The sequence below is a fragment of the Neolamprologus multifasciatus genome, chromosome 13, assembly GCF_963576455.1.
Source record: "Neolamprologus multifasciatus chromosome 13, fNeoMul1.2, whole genome shotgun sequence".
Classification (NCBI taxonomy): Eukaryota; Metazoa; Chordata; class Actinopteri; order Cichliformes; family Cichlidae; genus Neolamprologus; species Neolamprologus multifasciatus.
Window position 1 is genome coordinate 9,743,858 of NC_140451.1, and position 18,903 is coordinate 9,762,760.

At 42.8% G+C, this 18,903-nt stretch overlaps 2 protein-coding genes across 4 annotated transcripts in view; both read right to left on the reverse strand.

Annotated features, from left to right (window-relative positions):
• The window catches only part of vwc2 (von Willebrand factor C domain containing 2), a 26,985-nt gene extending 12,357 nt beyond the window's left edge, over positions 1-14,628 (reverse strand). Inside the window, exons 1-3 of the mRNA XM_085183481.1 lie at positions 14,494-14,628; positions 3,931-4,651; positions 2,414-2,543 (exon numbers count right to left, since the gene is read on the reverse strand). Coding sequence (XP_085039607.1) covers positions 2,414-2,543; positions 3,931-4,572 — 772 coding nt within the window. The 5' untranslated portion in view covers positions 4,573-4,651; positions 14,494-14,628. The remainder of the gene's footprint in view (positions 1-2,413; positions 2,544-3,930; positions 4,652-14,493) is intronic.
• Positions 14,178-18,903, reverse strand: part of LOC146505032 (poly(rC)-binding protein 3) — a 15,754-nt gene continuing 11,028 nt past the window's right edge. For 2 of the 3 annotated variants that reach the window (XM_085183477.1, XM_085183476.1), the window contains 2 exons: positions 18,616-18,785; positions 14,178-18,279 (listed from right to left, as the gene is read on the reverse strand). In XM_085183477.1, coding sequence (XP_085039603.1) covers positions 17,919-18,279; positions 18,616-18,785 — 531 coding nt within the window. In that variant the 3' untranslated portion in view covers positions 14,178-17,918. The remainder of the gene's footprint in view (positions 18,280-18,615; positions 18,786-18,903) is intronic. The other variant, XR_014877736.1, reaches the window with a different exon arrangement.

Sequence of the window (18,903 nt, forward strand, 5' to 3'; positions counted from 1 at the left end):
TATATAACTTTCAAAGTTAGACATTTGAGCTGATAGCATTAATTTTAAGGAGCATGGGTGTTTCCTGGACTTTTTAAAATGGTGTGTCACGGGGTTAAGAACAAGTCATAAATCACAATATGCAAATAACTGTGAGCAGACCTCCTGCCTCCATAAACATGCATGAGGAGATGCAGCTGTCCATAAGAAAAGAGCACAACTGCAAACCAAATGCAGTCTGGTTACGATCATAAATATGTTTTATTTCATTGTTGGGTAGACGAAAAAAGAATCTCACATCGGGAAACAACGGGCAGTCATTTAAAAAAATCTGTTATATCACCTCTATTATTAGCACTTTTATTGCATTTTGTTATTTAATATTGACAATGATGTATTGAGCAGGACAAGTTTGTTTTCCCCCATAAAAAAGGATGCCCAGTCCTTCTTGTACCCTCTATAATTTCCGGCAATGGCTGCATTGAGGAAATGGCATCAGCCTTGCCCCTGACAAAGAGCAAAACTTCTACACTGGCTTCATTTTTCAGCTCTAGAGGTTGTCAGTTGGCTAAAATATAAAATCTCCCAGCTCAAGCTGAGATTAACTTGATGATGTTATTAGGGTCATTAATTTAGGAAGCTCTAACAACGCCACAGAAGACGTGCCCTACTGTTTTTGCAGGCTGAGTAGTTAACACTTTTAACCACACAATCCCCATGGGCTACAGTATTCCTCGTGACGGTATTAGCTGTGGCCAGATAACGTGTCATCCCTTGCATAGCAAGCCGCATTCATTGAAAGGTAATGTGTGGTAATCTTATGGTAATAGGGACTGACGTCAACCTAAAATTGAAAATCCTTATCGGGTGAACGAGCCCGTGGATTTGGGGATACTTGAGAATACAAATGCCCGCTCTCTTCAATCTGCCACATCTCTGTGCATACTGTACGGGATCTACATTCGTCTCCTGGACTGACGTGCCTACAAATGCGGCCCAGCTAATCCACTGGGCATTTCACAGGGGGGAAATTATGGAGCACTGCCCACAACTGCCCAAAAAGCACTCTCAGCATGATCAATATGTGCATATATATAAAATGTGGGTGTACAGCAAAAATAAATAAATAAATAAATATGGAAGAACAAAGGACCAACATGTATTCCCCAAGATTACAGCAGCCAAATATTAATAAAGCGAGCGACGCTCTATGACTACCAATCTTTTTCAACTTGCTACCACTGGAAGGTTGTGAGACAGGCTTCTCATTTGAGCGGGACGATCTCTGATTGATGACTAGTCATGAACATTCATTACATGCAAATTCTAATGTCTATAATACTTCCAGAGTTTAAAATGATACATGACTAATGCTAATGCGATATTCTGGGTGCAATGATAATGAACTGATGGCAGACATATGCTGAAGAAGAGGTGTTTTTGTGCGTGTGTGTGTTTTGTTCATTTAAGCCAAATTCATTCATCATCATCTGATCATCTGTTTCAAATCGACTTCTAATTTTCCCATTTGGCATTTAATGTGTAAAAAGTTCCAACAGACGCCCGGAAAATCAAAATATCTCACTTGCAGTTTTACCGGGAAAAAAAAAAAGACACTACCAGCAGCGCTTGTCACCTTGTAAGCGGTTCATACAGACGAAGCACTTTCACATGCAGCGGGTTCTGTTTTCCACATGCAGATTGTTTGCTCTTGTTTATAGCAGACAGCCTGCGCCGCTTTAAGATTCCAAGTCAGAGATACATATCGCAAGTCATCATTCTTTTTGCTGAAGGAAGCAATGTTGCTGACATTGCCATGATGCATTAGAGTCACGCCAAGAAAACAAGGGGGCATAATCTAGGACATGCTGTCTGGAATCATCGGAAACAACTTCATATAATCGACTCTGAGCTGCAGAATTCCTTCTTCTCAGGCAGGCCGACGCTCTCAAACCAACGGGATCATAAACCCCCCCCCCCCCCCCCCCCCCCCCCCCCCAACAGAAGCAGGAAAAAATGCAAGCGTATCTCAAATCTCAGTACCAGACAGTAGACGGATTTGGAACATATGCTACAGAATCAATCAAACGACTCTCGAAATGACATTAAGAATGACGCAGAGAAAAAAGTAATATTTACACAAAAACAGGCCACGACTCAGAGCTCATTAGCCATATTTGTTTGCCGTGACTTCATTTAAACAGATTTGATCCGACGTGGCAAGATACTGCACACACTGCAGTGCAGCATGCTGCCTGCTTTGCGTCAGCGAAATGATGCTTTGCTACCTCGCTCTCATAACTCCTGTTGTGGTGCCCTTGAGCAAAAACTGGCACTAGTGGGGCTTTCATGCCAATGCCACTGGGAGACCGACTGCACTGGAATGAACTGGTCACCGAAAGGCTTGTTGAAAGAAATCATCATCTCCACTCACCACCCTTGCAGATGGGACAGCACTGATCCGGCTCGTACTCCGGGTCCACGCACTCCGTCTGTGGGCAGGCTGCCACAGAGCACAGCACCTCTCCGCTCGGCTCACACCTGCACTTCTCACACGGAGACACCTGATATCAGAGAAAAAAAAACATCAATTAACACTCTTACAAACAGTTCATCACATGCACAAGCAAACACAGGTGACATAAAGTCCTCCCATATTAATTGATTTCTTGCCATCTTTGTCTAAGATTCATTTATTTCATGTCTGTTTAGCCAAATTCCTGCCTTTCTGCAGCTCTGTCTGTCTCTCAACCTGCACACACAAAACACGCCTGCCTGTCTGGCTCCTTTAAAGACTGCGTGCACTCAATGTCTCAAAGCCACATCTATAGGGAAGCCCCATCTTTCTCAACTTCATTGCCAATGAATGCCTCGTTTTAGAAAGGGCTGAGTTGAGAATTGAACTTCACAATCTAATCAGGGGGATATGGAGAAATCAATAGGAATGGGAAACAAGAAGGAAGATGCTTCCAATTTTCTCGCCGCGTGATCAGAGTCAGAAATTACTGAGTTATCCGAGCGTTCCTGTATATCTCAAAGTACAGCAAATGTAGGACAAAGGCAGAGCGCACTTTGAATTACATTTAGCCTGCAGCCTACAGTGTCCATGCAAAGCTCAGTTTAGCAGCTGCATGTATAAAGTCATATACATGTAGTCTTAACAAGAGAGCAAAGGTTAATTCCAGCATTGCTGTAGATTGCAGAGGCTTGCGCCTCCGCATGGCACTCCACTGTGAAAATGGAGTGAGGTAGCACTTAGCACAATGCCCCAGAATGCAGCAATCAAGCATTAAAACCTGCCTGTTGCTTAGTTTCAAAGCACCCCCTCTTCACACAGCAGAAAGGCTGATGTATGCGGCTAGTGGCAGTAGAGGCTTTCTGTAGATTTGGCTCAGCAGAGAGCTGTCGGCAACAACATGACTTAGAGGAAGACATCTCATATTAGCCCTAACCACCTGGTGAGACACTATCCATTATAAATAGGAGCATTAGGCGCTGATAAATGAGACCTAACGCTGAGACTGTGGTGCAGTCCTGAGCCGAACCTTTCAAAGTGGTGTCAGAAGATAAAACAACCATCTCACCAGTGTATTTCTTCTTCCTCAAACACCCACATGCAGCAGTGTGCTGCGCTGTGCTGTTGTAACACTACTATAACTGTAACTCTTATCATGTGTATCAACAAACTAAATATGGAAACACTCTGCTGAAGCTGCACTGCTAAATTCAGCCTCCAGTAACATTGTGCAGAGACGAAAAAAGGGAAATAAAAGACAAGTGCTGACCTTTGCCATTATAAATTTGCCTGCCTGCTTGCATGCTGCAAGGCGAGGTAACTAGCTCCTGTGTAGTGCCTGTGATAAACTCCACTCGTGGCGAGGGAGTGTTCTGTCAGCACTCCTTTCAAGTTGGAGCATGTCAAAAATGAGTGAATGCAGTTAATGGGCTCACCTTAAACTCTTCTAGCGAAGCATAGATCTTGCCCCGAAACTCACAGTAGTTCTTTTTCTCCTTGCACTGCGGGCAGCACTGGCTAGTGTCCACTTTGATGCAGCGAGGGTGGACCTTGGGACATTCTGGCTTGGAGCACAGAGGGCCTTCATCTGTGCAGAGGCAAGGGCACGTTGAAGGGCCCGGGGTGAACTGCTCGCCGATGGCAAAAACAAAGCCGCTCTCATCCATGCAGCCTTTCCCCCTGTAGTCTGGGTACGCGTACTCGTCGATGGCGTCCAGGGAGAGGGTGACGTCACTGGTCGGAGCTTCGTCTATTTGGTTCAGGCTGTCCTGTTCGCTCCACAGCTCCTGGGAATTCTCGCCTTTAGATCCTCGCGCCTGAGAGCTGAGGTTTGACCTGGCAGTCCTGTTGGGCCCTACAGCATTGATTTCCTGCGGCTGTTCCTGGGCCATGTATCCCAGCGGCTCCTCTGCAGTCTGCTTGTCCTGATGTTTGTCCTCCCTAGCTTGGGTCAACACCCTTTCCAGACGCTCTTGGCTCACCGGTAAGGTCGCGATAGGATTACACAGAGCGCCGCTCATCATCAGGAACCCAAGAACAAAGAGAACTTCTGCTGTCATGGCAACGGAGTGCAGCATCTCTCCCCACCACCAGTGAGGTGGGAAAACACCTTGGCTCACATAACACACTTCACATCTCAGGTGTGAGCCAGTCCATCTGGAAAGAGAAAATTAAACTGGGGTTATGTGCTCGGCATTTTGTCACTTTTTATCCAAGGTGTGGCTTTTGTCTCATTTAGCCTCGAGAACAGGGCAAGAAATTCACTTCGGAACACTGCTTCATCATGTCTGTCGAACACCCCGCCGAGTGTGATGCAAGCCTGCAGGATCAGTGAATTGGATCATCAGGACAGGGAGCATTCATGGGGCCGTTTTAGGAAATCGATGCTGCTTCAAACTGTAAGACTTCCCTGCATCAATCGGGCTCAGCGGTGATAAAGTAAAAGAAAAATGGTCAAAAAAACCTCCAACAACTTGAATCTCGTAAGCTCTCGCTCCTCTTAGGGAGAATCAGGATCAATGTCTAGATTTTTTTTCTTAAATCAATCCCAGTCAGCTGTACAAAAATTTGATTTGAAAATAGAACATAATATCAGTCTGGAAAGACAAATTTCCTTTGCTAGAGCTGACTGCAGTGGCCAGCTTTTGCAAAGAGGAGCATTAAAAGTTTCCCTCTAAAGCTCTGTCTCTCTGTTTTTTGTTTTTAAATCAGAAGTAGAAGCACATCTCTTTCCTTATAGTTTTCAGCACTGCCAGGAGTCAATATACAACAGCTGAAGTTAAGGAAAATCCCAGGATCAACTGCTGACGCTGCACACACTGCAAATTTCTGAAAAGCTGTAGTCAATGTTTTTGTTTTTGTCTCCTGCTTAACTTGATTTAACGCACCGCCTTGAAATTCAAATGCCCGCTACGATGCTTTGCTGCATTCACTGGCCTACTTCCATTCATTTCCCTTCTCCCACCAAATGCTCGGCTTAGCTCGACGCCGCGTTGACATCCGTGGCCTATTTCGTTAAACAGAAACGGTGAGATTACCCCTCATCGATTGACTCGACAATTAACTTAAGACCTGTCTGCGTTTGTTTAAGAAATAGTTCACCATATTGATTGGTTTGTCAGCGTCAATGAACACAACTAATTTCCAACAGAGTGTTTAGGAGCCCTAAACAGCAGGTGAAGAGCTGAAATGGTAACGCATACAGCAGAGATAGCAGCCACATTAATTCTACTGCGAGGAAAACAAAGTCTGCATGTTTTAAGCCGCGCATTTTGATATTCATTAATTCTGCTACATTCTGAAGGGGAAAAAAAAATGCTGGAATTGACTGCTGGCACACCAGTGGTATTTGAGTAGTGTTTTAGCTGAATTGCTATGTTTGAGGCTGAATCCTTGGAGCTGCTGTGGAACTGAGAGGAAGCAGAACGAGGTGCATACCGATAACACTGTTGCAGCTGAAAGAGAGAGAGAGAGACAGAGAGAGAGAGAAATGTCTAGGCCTCATTAGCAAAAAGTATCTCATTTGGCTTTTTTCAGTCTCACCTCTCCACCTTAACAGCTGCTACTGGCTGTCACATTAACACCGCTGCTGGTTTTTGCTGTTGTGCTCTCCATCCAGGCTGAGCTCTGGGTGGCCCTCAGGCTTTGCTGGCATTCGGGAGCAGAACATCATCCATAACATCATGTTAAAGGACACGAGGATGCCAATAGATCTATATTTGCCCTTCACTGTCAGCAGCTCCCACGGATAACCGGCAACAAGTTAATTCCAAAGGTAACGCGGTCGGTACGGTGTGTGAACAAGCTGATAATGAGTCATGTGGGTGTCGTGTCTCGCAGGCGTTCTCTCTTTTCTCATTACGTAAAAGTTGCTCGAGTTTGTGTAACTCTCACTGTCACATCGCACAAGTGTGGCAAATTGGTAATGGAAACGTCCCCTGCGAACACGTCAGCGTTGTGACTTACTAAACTTCATCTGTGCAGCGTAACAAGAAGATGCGGTGCATTTTATAACCTTTAAGCGGGCACGCAATGCGAAAAGGTGCACTTGGTTAAGTGACATGAAATAACAGTTTGTGTTTGTGTCCTGTGAATAGGCTGTAGATGCAAGACGACCGTAACCACTGTGACGTCTGTGAAGCCTCAAGCTGAGTGCTTTTCAGCCGTCAGCATCTTGGTGTTTTGACACCAGACACAACATGACTCTAATTGGGACCAATATGTACAAAAACATCATGTCTTTCCCGTCCATCCGTTTCCGCTTAGCCAGTTTAGGATCACAGTGAGGCTGGAGCCTGTCCCAGCTGTCATAGGGTAAAAGGTTGGGCACAGCCTGGGCAGGTCGCTACTCTCTCACGGGGCCAACACAGAGTGAGAGACAATCGTTCATGCTCACACCTATGACCGACTTAGAATCACCAATTAACCTAACCCCATGCAGATCTGTGGACTGCCGAAAGTGCTTTACATGCTGCTGCAACATCATCACACAGTCACTTCTATTTATGCTTGCTGTTAAGGTGCAGTACTCTCCTGTATGATAGGGGTCACCACTCAGACAGTGCCGCCACATCAGCGCTGATATAGGAAGCGAAGAAGTCAAAACTGGAAGCAAAGACATTGCAAAGTGTTTGGGGTTTGGTTTTTTTTCAAATTTTTTCCACAAAGTCTCATCTGTTCAAATTGTTGCAGTATCTTCTTCAGTATATCTATATATCTCTGAGATTCTGTACTGATATTCCATTAAAACAGCCATAAAAACCAATACAATGGTACATTTGTGCAGTCAACACAGCTGCATTTTAGGGTTAATGCACCAGATTACAAAAATCAAGAGGTGCATCACCATGAGTCACAAAAATATTGGCACATGCCACTGAATGTAATCAGCATAAACACGATTTAGATCTTTTTCCATCCAGTAACACTTCAAGTTAGATATTTAGACCTTAAACACGTTTAAAAACGTTTTGAAGATCACAGATGAGCCATTTCCCCACAGACTAATATACAACACTGATGCACGTAACTACAGGAGTCGCCCCCCTGGTGGCCATTAGAAAGAATGAAGGTTTAAGACATTTCTTGGTTGATAGATGAAAAATCCTCACAAACTAGAAAATGTCAATCGTTTTAGTTTGTGCTTATTAATTTCAAGCTTTTCAGACCAGCTTTAAGATCCATCCTCACTGGCTTCACTCTGTGGTGCCATAACCAGTGCATTTATTCTCTTCCTATTCAGACAATAATAAGCACTGAACACACTTAAGTCTCTTTTCCATTATTCCTCCAACATACAACACAGTCAAAGGGTTGCTAACTATCCACTTACAGAGATGATATACACTGGTGATGTGAGTACTCACTACAGAACTACATGTGTACCCATGGCTGAAAATAGTCCTAAACAAATGTACCATTTACTTGCTTTTGTATAACTTCTACTTTAAGCCACAGTTCCCTGCTGTTTTTATGAAAACACATACTCCCGATAAAATAAAATAAAAACTATTACATCTAAGACCCATTTCATTACTTCAGGAATCAATGGGATAGCTACTAAAAGCCGCAGACAGGTTTTGGTTCTGGTTTTATTTATTTATTTATTTTTCTTATTGCATTTGTAAAAGGTAAGAAAAGGAAACAGCAGCATCTTTTTTATCTCTTGACAACAAACTCTTTACAAAATTATGCAAATTCTCAGCATCGGCAAATCAAATTGTCGCCTACATCCATTAGCCTTATCCTTATGCCATCTTGCCATTTTCCTACAGATCACATCTTTTCCAAATGTCTATCTAATTAATTCTCCAGCACACAGCATAATGTGTGCCAAATGTCTGGAAGATTTACAGACTGGATTGAAAACACTGAAAACATTTCCACTGTTCAAGATGCCTTTGTGGATACTTCTTCCTTACCACTCCTCGGGTTCAAGTGATGACAAGCGTTTTTTATATTTATAATGTTGCATATAAGCTATTTGCTGAAAGGTCATGGATTTATCTTTGGCCTACAGCTCTGCAAAGAATTCTGGGTTTTTTGCTTCACTGCTCTATCTTCAGTGCTCGCTAAGACGTTCTGGCAGGAAGAGAAAAAACACAACTAAGAAATGACATGAACATACCAAACAGTGTCAGTCTACATGTCGCTGCAGAATACAGCATTGAATATTACATAAATTATACGCATTAATCACCTAGTGTCTTTCACGCTACAACCATAGTCTCTTTAGGGACCTAATTGTGATGTAGCAACTCTGTGTTTTTGCCTGCCGAGGTAACAACAGCGCTCTTGCGCTCAGTCACAAACCCTGCACAGGTGTGACCTCAAAGCACATCCCAGATTTATGCAAACTACCGGCTGCAGCCATCAATCAAAAGCATACCAGAGATTATATAAGCTGGTATCAGTGAGTTCATTCACACGTGTGACACTTCAGAACACCCACTTCTGAGCAAAATAAAGAAGGAAATTCAGCTTTGTAAGTGGAAAAGCAACTCTCCAATTAACAGCAAATACTTATCGCTGGAAAACAAACACTCGATGGAAAATTAGGTGTGTTTATGTGTATATATTTTTATTTTTATGGGAGAGCAGTCACTTTTTGAACCGCACAGAGTCTAGTGGATGTGCAGTTTTCCCCTTTTTCTTTTAAATCACTTTGGCAAGTGGCAGGATTCTGCACTGTGCCAGGTGAAGTGGTGCAAGCAATTATCAAGTGACATAAGGTGCTAAAATGAGATTAAGGTCTAGGCAAAGACTTTTTTAAAGTCAGTTAAACAAGAAATATGTATGAGAAAAGTTCAAATCCCCAGACATGCAGTTTGTATTATATTACAGTGCCTTGGACCAAAACAGTTACACTAACACATACATCATAATAATGCCAATAAAAAAACAGAAGCTTATCTTTGCTGTTGTGCTGAGACTTGATCTGACGGTCGTCCAATTTTTGATTAATAAATAATGATGCAAACAGACTCCAGGAGAACAAACCACACACCCCGGGAATACAATATATATCTCAAATATAAGACTAAATGTCTCTGGAGTGGTCATATTGTATTAAAGTTTAATGACTGGGACTTTAAAGCAGGTTATGGTCGGCCGGCTTCCAGACAGCGATGTGAAAGTTGTCGGTTCAAACCTCAGGCCTGACAGGCTGAACAGCAGGAAGACCTCTGCTGGAAACTGACAGCAAAGGAAGCAGATTTCCCGTGAAATACAACATCGCATTCATTAGTATAAAAAGCAGATTCGGGTCTCTAAATTCCTGCAACACATGCGCTATAAATCATGCACTACTATAGAAAAATGTGGCTGTCTTGTCAATACATTTCATATTGCACTACACCATCCAAATCCCAGACAAATGTCTTTGGATTTGTTTTACTGGCTAAGTCTAAGGGAGTTAGATGTCTCATGGGTTTAGCCATCCCCAAACATTATTCATGTCACTTTGTAGGTTAATGTACTGTCTGCAAATGACTTCACTGCACATAAAATGTAATTATTTCTGTTTGCATGGCTGATGTAACCTATTAAATATTCATATCTTATTTAATATTTCCTTGCTTGCTATATCAACACTGTTTTATGGACATTCCTGTGTTTTGTCACCTTCATTATACCCAGCTTACAGCAGAGGAAGGGCTCTGCCTTAATACTTTCCTGCAAATTGGTTTTTAATAAGGTCAAATAACATATTTAAGGGAGAACATATGCAATTATTAATATTCCGCAACCAGGCAATGCATAGGTCAAGAAGAAAAGCACTGACAGTGTTCTCCTGTTGTAATGCACTTTCACTGATCATAGCTACATCACAGTACATGAAACTTGCCATTAAATATTGTGCGTTTTTATTATAATTTATTATTTATTACGCTATTTGTTTCGACTGTGCCTTCGAAAGCAGCCTGTTGTTTTTTCCACCTATATTTTTCCTGGGAAAAATACTAAATAATTTGATTTTCTCTGGATAAATTAGATCAAATTTATAGATACTAAGTGCTAGCCCAAAATTTAATTCCAGGGTATTAAGAAGATGTAAGAGATGGATGCATATCAGCATGTCCATATTAAAAGAATGGGAATTGCCTTACTGTATGTTACAGATTGTTTTCCCCTCGTCCACCCCAAACTTCACCTGATATGCCTTCATATAGCTCTATCCTTCAATTCTCTGCATGCAGTTAGCAACAATTACCATATGCACAGAGGATGTAACCTTGGATTTGTGTCTATCTAACTGAAGGGAATTTTACAGGGACATGCAAACGCCTGCCCTCTTGAAAATTTCTGTTAGTACAGTTAAATGAATAAAAGATGTCCTAATTTCCACTAGGAATAAAGTTAGAGTGAGAAAATCAAGAAAAGAGGAAACAGCTGGGCACCCTGCTGGGCGCCCGGCATGGTCAGTGCTTAATAGCTAATCTTTTGGCAAGTAACACTACTTGCTGTAGAAGTTAAGTCATTTATTTATTTACTCTGAATTTGTTAAATATTCCTGTGTTTTTTTGAGGTTTGGCCACAGATCTTTCATGGCATTTAGGCCGACAGACTATCAGAGCTGTGGGAAAAAAAAAAAAACAGTCTTTAGTTTCTTTTCGTATTTGACTCTGAATTTTAAGGTGTGTTCAGGATGATTGCCCCGATGTAGAAGCCAGCCTCGTCTCATCTTCTCATCTTTTTTTTACAGACTCAAACTGTGATGCTTCTTGAGTTTGCTGGTATTTAATTGAATCTATTCTTCCCTCTGCCGGTGAAATGCTCCCTATTCCGCTGGCTGCAACAAAAGCCCAAAGCACGACCTGTACACCTCTGTGAAGTTGAAGAAGTCTTCTTTTCATGAATTCTTCTTTTTTTTCTGTGAAATCTACCTCAAACAAATCTGTGTTTTGCCTTTCTTGCAATCCAGGAGGCGGCTGTCTCTGAATATTGTCTTGGTCTTCCAGACCTCAACTTGATCTCCACCACTCCCGTTAGCTTTCATCTTCCTAACGAACTGAGCAAAGAGCTCCCTGAATGCCTTCCTCTCATAGCAGTCCCTCTCTTTGTAGGTAGAGTGCTGTTTGGGTGCAGGATTTTTTTGACACAAGCTGAAGAAGAAGTCGGAGTATTTATAAAACTTCCAATGTGGTGTTTCATTATGACAAGTGTGAAAAAGCCTTGGTAAAGATAATCCAAGGTTAGGAAAGACTGGGGGTAGTAGCTGTGGCTCATGAGGCAGAACTATTAAATTGAAAGGTTGATGGTTCAAGCCCCGGCTCCTCAAGTCTGCATGGCAAAGTATACTCGGGGGGCAAGATACTGAACCCCTAGTTGCTGCCAATGCATTCATTATATTGCCAATGTGTGTACATATTAGATAGAAAGCATTTCAGCATAGGGGGAAAGGTGCTTGTGTGAATGAGGCACGCACCTTTACTGTTTTCACACTCTGCAGTTCTACACAATAGAAATGACAGACAAATCTATCTCCAAATGCTGAAATAGTTTTTCCCTTTTTGGAGTTCACTTCATTTTCTACTCACTTAACTGTTCACTGTTGCAGAAATGTGGACCAACCTTTTGCATGCCACTATAATTATCCCTTGATAATACAATTGCATTTTGTTATTCTGCTCCAACCATTAAAATTGCAAATCTAACTCCTGCCGGTCCCCGTGCTATTACTTTTGAGGACCGACCATGCTTCCACTTCCATCTGACATTTAAATATTTCTGTGGCTTCCTGCGCCGGAGTGAACGGACTCAACATCCAGCCTCGGTGTTTGGCACCAGCACCGGTTCAGTCATTATCGTCGCTGAAGTTATAAATCCCCTCTGTCAAAGGCCAGAGTTTTGTTTACATCTCAGGCAACCGAACATAGTAGGTTTGACCACTGAGGTGCAGCAACAATGATTAATCAAGACGGGATTCAGCCTAGCTGCAGCTTCATGCTTCAGTGAAGCTCGCCATCGCATTGATTCATGACTCATAAATTATTGTCGTTTTCATTACACAGCAGAGCAAATATGGACGATAAGTCCTGCCACAACAACCTGAGATCTGAGTGCAATTTTTAGCTCCACCTTGACAAATACGATACTATTATTCATATAAATTGAACTGGCAAGGTTTCAATAACACAAACCGTGGCGCTTGAGTTGTGTAAAGGCTGACCTCCCTGTTACTTTCTTCTTAGATGTCACTCAGTTAGGGCGGTTGATGGCTGTTCAGTCTCGCAATAATGCTATAAATAGGGTCAAATGTACTGAGGCAGCTCGCTCATCTCCAGAAATTTTCTACACCCCAACTAAGCTGTTTGTTTCTAATTAGCATTTAATCTTAATTAATAGGAGTGGTATTTAAAAGAATAAATAGGACAATTTGCAAATCTGATCCCAGTGAAACACTTCACGGTGACAGAAAACGATGGGAAAGGGATGCAGCAGTGGCGAGACTACAGTATCAGCACCATTTTTTGTTTCCTTCTCTGTGTAAGGCTGGTATAGTACACAATGTATGTCTGACAAGCAGCACTACCAGATAAGCAAACATCATATTCACATTGTCTTGGGGAATGCAACTCCTGCGAATGTCCCTATGTAAAATCAAAGTGGATGTCATTGAGAGGAAAACCATCTCCTCAGGGCTAGAATAAACTCAGACAGACAAATATGCCCTCGCCACTGCATGCACTTCATTTATTGCACACAGATTACAGATTCTCCTAGTTAGACTCCTCCAAGAACCCAACATGCCATCAACATAACAATTTACTCTGAGGTCTGCTTCAATTTATGACAAAGCCGATCGCAGGGGATGAGATGTGAAATGCTTAGGCGGTGGTGACTTGTGGGCTTGGATCTGACAGGGCTGAGAGAGTATTGAATTAATGATGCTGCGTTTTAAAATTCATTTTCATACAGATAAACAGTGTGAAATGATGAAATCCAATTAGAGCAATAAGGGACACTAAGGCAGGATCCAAGAGCATAAAGCCATCTGCCAGTGAGTAAAGATTGCTGCAGGGCTGTCTAATTGAATTTTGTCCTCTGACTGTAAATCTTACTAGTGACCCAAATCAGAAGAAAGTTTGCCTAAACATGCAAACCAACAGCCCTTGCAAAACTGTCATACAGGCTTTAAGGTTATATGCAGTGCAAGAAGGTAAGTGGTTTGCTCTTGCAACAAAGCCAACTAGGGAAAGTCTGAGGCTGGAACTATATTAAGGAAAAGAGAATAAAAAAAGCAGGGGTTTTTTGTGTGTTTCTCAATAAGAACAAAGAGAATGATGATGATGATGATGATGATGATGATGATGATGATGATGATGACAGTGATGGGTATGCAGCTGGAACACACCCAAAACGGAACTAGCATTTCAATAAAAAATAAAAAAAAGAACAAATCAGAACAGAATTTACCAAATAATAATAATAATAACAACAACAAGCCTACAGCATCACAAAACATATAGAATCCTGAGACCCTACCCCCTACTTTTCTGGATACTATGAATATATTAAATAATGAATACATTGGATTGTGGGTTTCGGCTGCCTGCTCGGCTCGGCTCGGCTCGGCTCTGCTGGTAAAGGCTGTGCTGACTGGATGGTGCACCCCTAAGTGTGCGAGCAGAGTCTGAAACCTCTCTTAGAAAATCCTCAGCCCTATTTTACATATTTAAAAAAAAAACACATAATGAACTTACAATAACAGCCACAGGTGCAACAGTAGGTTGCAACGATCTGCGTTAGTTTTCTCCAATCAAGCTAATTTGCATGGGATTAGGTGCAATTAAATGCATGCACGGTGGCTTTACTGTAACACAGAGAGTGGGAACATCAAGGAAATGCAAAAGAACATTAGTATAAATAAACATAAATTAGCCTATTCACAGTCAACTAAGTTGACGTGAAGCCCGAGCGTTCAAGCAATTTAAGACAAGCAAATAAGAGAAGAAGAAAAAACCTCCGCACAGGAACACTGGTGCATCCTTATTCACCTGTGATCCTCGGAGTGAGTCCGTATCCGTGAGTGCGCTGGGTTCAAACACACAGCCTTCAGCCTGCTGGACAGCGGAGCTCAAGACAGCAACAAATGATGTGTTGTGTAGAGATGGGAACAGGCGCTCGTTAAGCCAGTCAAATGCACAGTTTCCCCGGAGGAAGCTCGCAGGTCATCAGCGTGCTGCGCTCAACTTTCATCGGCGCAGTGAGTGAGAGCGCTCCGTCTGCGGCGAACAGCCACGGTTTCAAAGCGCTACTGATGTTCCTGCCCTACACTGGCACTTTATTTCTCACGGTGACAAAAAAAAAAAAATTAAATAATTTAATAAATGGGGGAGAGAAGAGAGGCAGCAGCGCTCCGACGTCACGTTCAGCCGAGAGACCGCTAGATGGAGCAGTTAAATATGGCTCCAAGACAACAGGCAGTCAATTAGTGAGCCCGATGGATGTTTCACAGGTCGGTTCAGAAGGTTCACTCGCTGCTGTGATTAACGACTTTACCTAATTATCTGGAATTAGGGAGTCGTTTTCCACGGCGCACTTTGGTCTTTGGGGGTAATTTGGTGCCAGAAGAGAAAAAGACTAAAGCACCTGATGTAAGATTCTGATTAATTGTTGCATAAAGATGTTTTGTGTGTGTGTGTGGCCAAGATTCCTCCTCTTACCTGATTTATCTTAACTGAAGCTGTGAATCGCATCCCCTCAACAGCCCGCTGTTCATCAGTGTCACATAGTCATGTAATCCATAGAGATCCCGTTTTATTGTTCATTTGCCTGTTTCATTACCAAAAAGGTCTTAAATGGTTTAAGACATTATTTCACATTAGTTAGTCATTATTTATTGTTGCCAGCGGGAGGTGAGTTTAAATAACTAGCAGCACAAAGTCGCCAATAAGTCGCCACGCTGTGAGTTTTAGCTTGTTTTATTTTCATTTTCAAGCCTAAAACTTTTTTTTTCTTGCAGTCCAAGGAGATAGCATGCTTCATACTTCACTGCATTTACCTGACAGCTGTGAGTAAAAGATAAATTCCTGGGCACAGCAACTGAGAAAAAAAAAAAACACCACCATGATAACCTGTTCACAGCACAATATCCAGCAGGTGTATTATCTTAGCTGGTGCTATTAGAAAGGAAATGCCATTAGCTTAGCAACTATGTGGTCACAGAACAAAGCTGAGCAGAGGGACAGTTTGACCTGATGCAGCCATAACTGATGTTCTTCCACATTAGCTCCACTTTGCCTAGCTACATTATATGTAAATACAGTCCATTTTCTTATTTACCTCTAAATAGCTTTTTTTCTCCAAAACTGCATTATGGCAGCAAGCTCCAGCAATGGCCCGCTCACTCCTGCCTGTGTCAGGTTGAAAAAGGAAATCATTAATATAACATTAGAAGCTGGCTGTGAACTCATAACTGCCCTGGGCACACATCAACATACATGCAGCAGCGTTCAGTGCACATACACCTTCCCCCAGGTTGAAATGTCATCCTTCACTGTCATTACATTTCTGCCCCCATTAACTATTGATTATCTCCACTTCAGCATTTGGAGCCCTGCTGTGGAAATGGCCCTCGTGGCTTGCTACGGATCAGGCGGAACAGAAGTGCTCCCCTCCTCCTCCTCCTGGGTTTTTACGCTGAAAAGGGAGCAAAGTCAGATTCGCCAAGGGGCGAGGGTAAAGAGGGACAAGCCGGCAGGGACACGGAGAAACAAGGAGTGACTGCACTGTACCCCCACCTGCCCACTAGCAGCACGGTTGAGCGGACGACTGGAGGTTAACTTGTTCTTTTTTTTGGCACCCATGAGAATTTTGCCACAGCATGTGTTGAATATTTACTGTGAGGTTCAGCTTCGCTTCTGTTTTCTTTCAGGAGAGTGCAGGTAGAAAAGTTTGTTTGGGCAGGAGCTGCATGCCCTGTGCCACAAGCAAACTGCATCCTTAATACTATGGAGTAGCTTGTGCAGAGTTGTCTTCGCACTCCTGCTAGTCTCTATGTGGCTGTGTCTTGCTAACAGACTCGCTCTATTTTTTCTATATTTAAGCTGTTGAATGTTTTACACGTACGATCTGTGGAAGCAAATTCAGTGTTTGGGGGATAAAAATAAAGAATAAAAGTTGATCTTACGACCTTATTAATATCACTTTGTTTATGAGGTTTGTTTCCAAGTGTAGAAAACTGAATCACACCAGAAGGCTTCAGAATCCCTCGTTTCTACAAAGGCAATAAAAAACACGAATCCTAAACAGTGTATATTCAACAAAACAGCTTCAACGCTCTGAGATATTATCCATAATTTCAGCTAAGTGGGTATGTGTGGTATATACAATTATGGCTTAAAGCCACGAGTAAACAAGGGAGAAATCCTCGAGAGTCCAGGTTTATATTTATGACTCGGAGAAATCGGCAAAAACATGGAATTCTTTCACCACTGACAAAATTAGAACAAAAGCAACCAATCTGCATTCGTAAAAAGTCCCATTTATTTCAAAGTCATTTCATCAACAAACATAATAAATCTGCATTCTGGTATTTTTTGGAGGGTGGCGGTGGGGTGGAGGGTGGGGGGGTTGCCACACCAGGAACACATGAATAAAACATTTATTAAAATAACTGATCAGCGCCCCGTTTCGGATGAAGCAAGTCGAAGCCTTCCCCCACTCGCCGAGGCTGGAGAATAAACAAGAAACAAGCCGGTGTACGGTACGAGCGAGCGAGAGTTAGTCAGGCCAGTCCCTGCTTTACATGATTACTGTGTAGGGTGAAATCCACTAGAATCCAATGTGGCTTTAAGATAATCCCATCAGAACTGCAACAGTGCAACGCTACTACAGAACACCCAAGCCTGTTAGCACTGATGAGAGCCTATAGTGAAAGAGAGGGAGGGGAATATGACAGAAGAGTGGAACAATCCTTGTTAAAAAAAAAAAAAAAAACACTTAACACGCTGACTTCTACAGTGAAAAACCAAAAGTTTAACAGCCTGCTGCCAACAAAAGCACCACGTCTTTTATTGCTAGTTGAGATTTTCTAGGAAAAACTAGTCACACGGACAGAAAACTAAGTCAATAATTGCATCGGGATAAGTCTTCATATAAAGCTCTGGAACACAAATCCATTTGAAAAATAGCTTTTTTATGAATACAAGCCTGAGTTACCCACATTAATTGTTATACATGTCCATGAGATAATACTGACTTAATATGCACCTCTACTGCCTCATTTAATTAACGAGAACATGTTTTGATACTGCCAGCCTTTCTGCCTCTGTCTAATGTCATCCTGATTTATGGGAAACAAATGTTACACGGGGAAAACTTACACACTGGTGTAAGCCGATTTTAGGCCTATATACTTGCCATCCTTTTTAATTAGGTCCTATCGGTCGGCTACGATGCCTGGGCTCAAAAGCAGGTGTCAATAAGGAGCAAACTTCTGCCGCTCTGACTTTTTGACGCCGGAGGTTGGCATTTTTGCGGTGTAAGGGGATAAACCCTGCGTTAGGCTGGAAGCGGCTGCTGGGTGGACGGCCAGCACGGGGAGCGTTTTCATGCCAAGCAGGCTGGAAACGGGGACGGCGTAGTGTGGGTTTTGGATGGCTGGTAAGGTGGAGGGAGAGTGGACGTTAATTGTGGTGGGGGCTGGGGTGGTGGCCGCCAGGACGGCCATAGAGGTTGCAGAAGTGGAGGCAGTGGAAGCAGACTGTGAGAAGCTCATGTTCAGGTCAACTGGGGTCGCAGAGGAAGCGGCCTGCATTGTGTATTTAGCCATCTCTAAGCTGCAGGCCGTGACGATTGGAGGGGTAGTTGGAGATGGTGAAGGGTTAAGAGGAGAAAAATGGAGAAAGAAAAATGGGGAGAGGAGGGGGGGGAGACAACGGATAAGGGAGGTGAGAAAGGAGAAAACAAAAGAATCAAAGAAGGAATGTGTTAAAAAGCAGAGACAATAAGGATTTTAATGCAGTCAAGAGAACGGAGCAGTGAGTTGGAACAAATCCAGCCTCACCCTGAGCACAATATCTCTGTCCCAATATAATAGCTCAGTGTTTGGCTGTCTTATCATCAGGCTGCGAGTGATGCCCTGCTGGACGTGGCTGTCCTGCGTAATGTCTTACCTGGCATTGATGAGGTACTGTGCCACACTGATGCTGGCTGGTGAACCTGTGATCGTGACTTGGCGCATGGCTGAGCCATCAGTGGCGCTGGCAATTTTGATGTGAGCTCCAGAGACCTGGCGAATCTCATTGATCTTGCTACCCTGTCTTCCAATTATGCAGCCAATGAACTGCGAGGTGGAGATCAGAAACATGCGAATAACAAAACAGGAATGCAGAAATTAGATTTTACAAAAGAACCTGGGAGCAACCGCCGTGGCCGTTTTCTGCAGAGGGAAACCACATTTC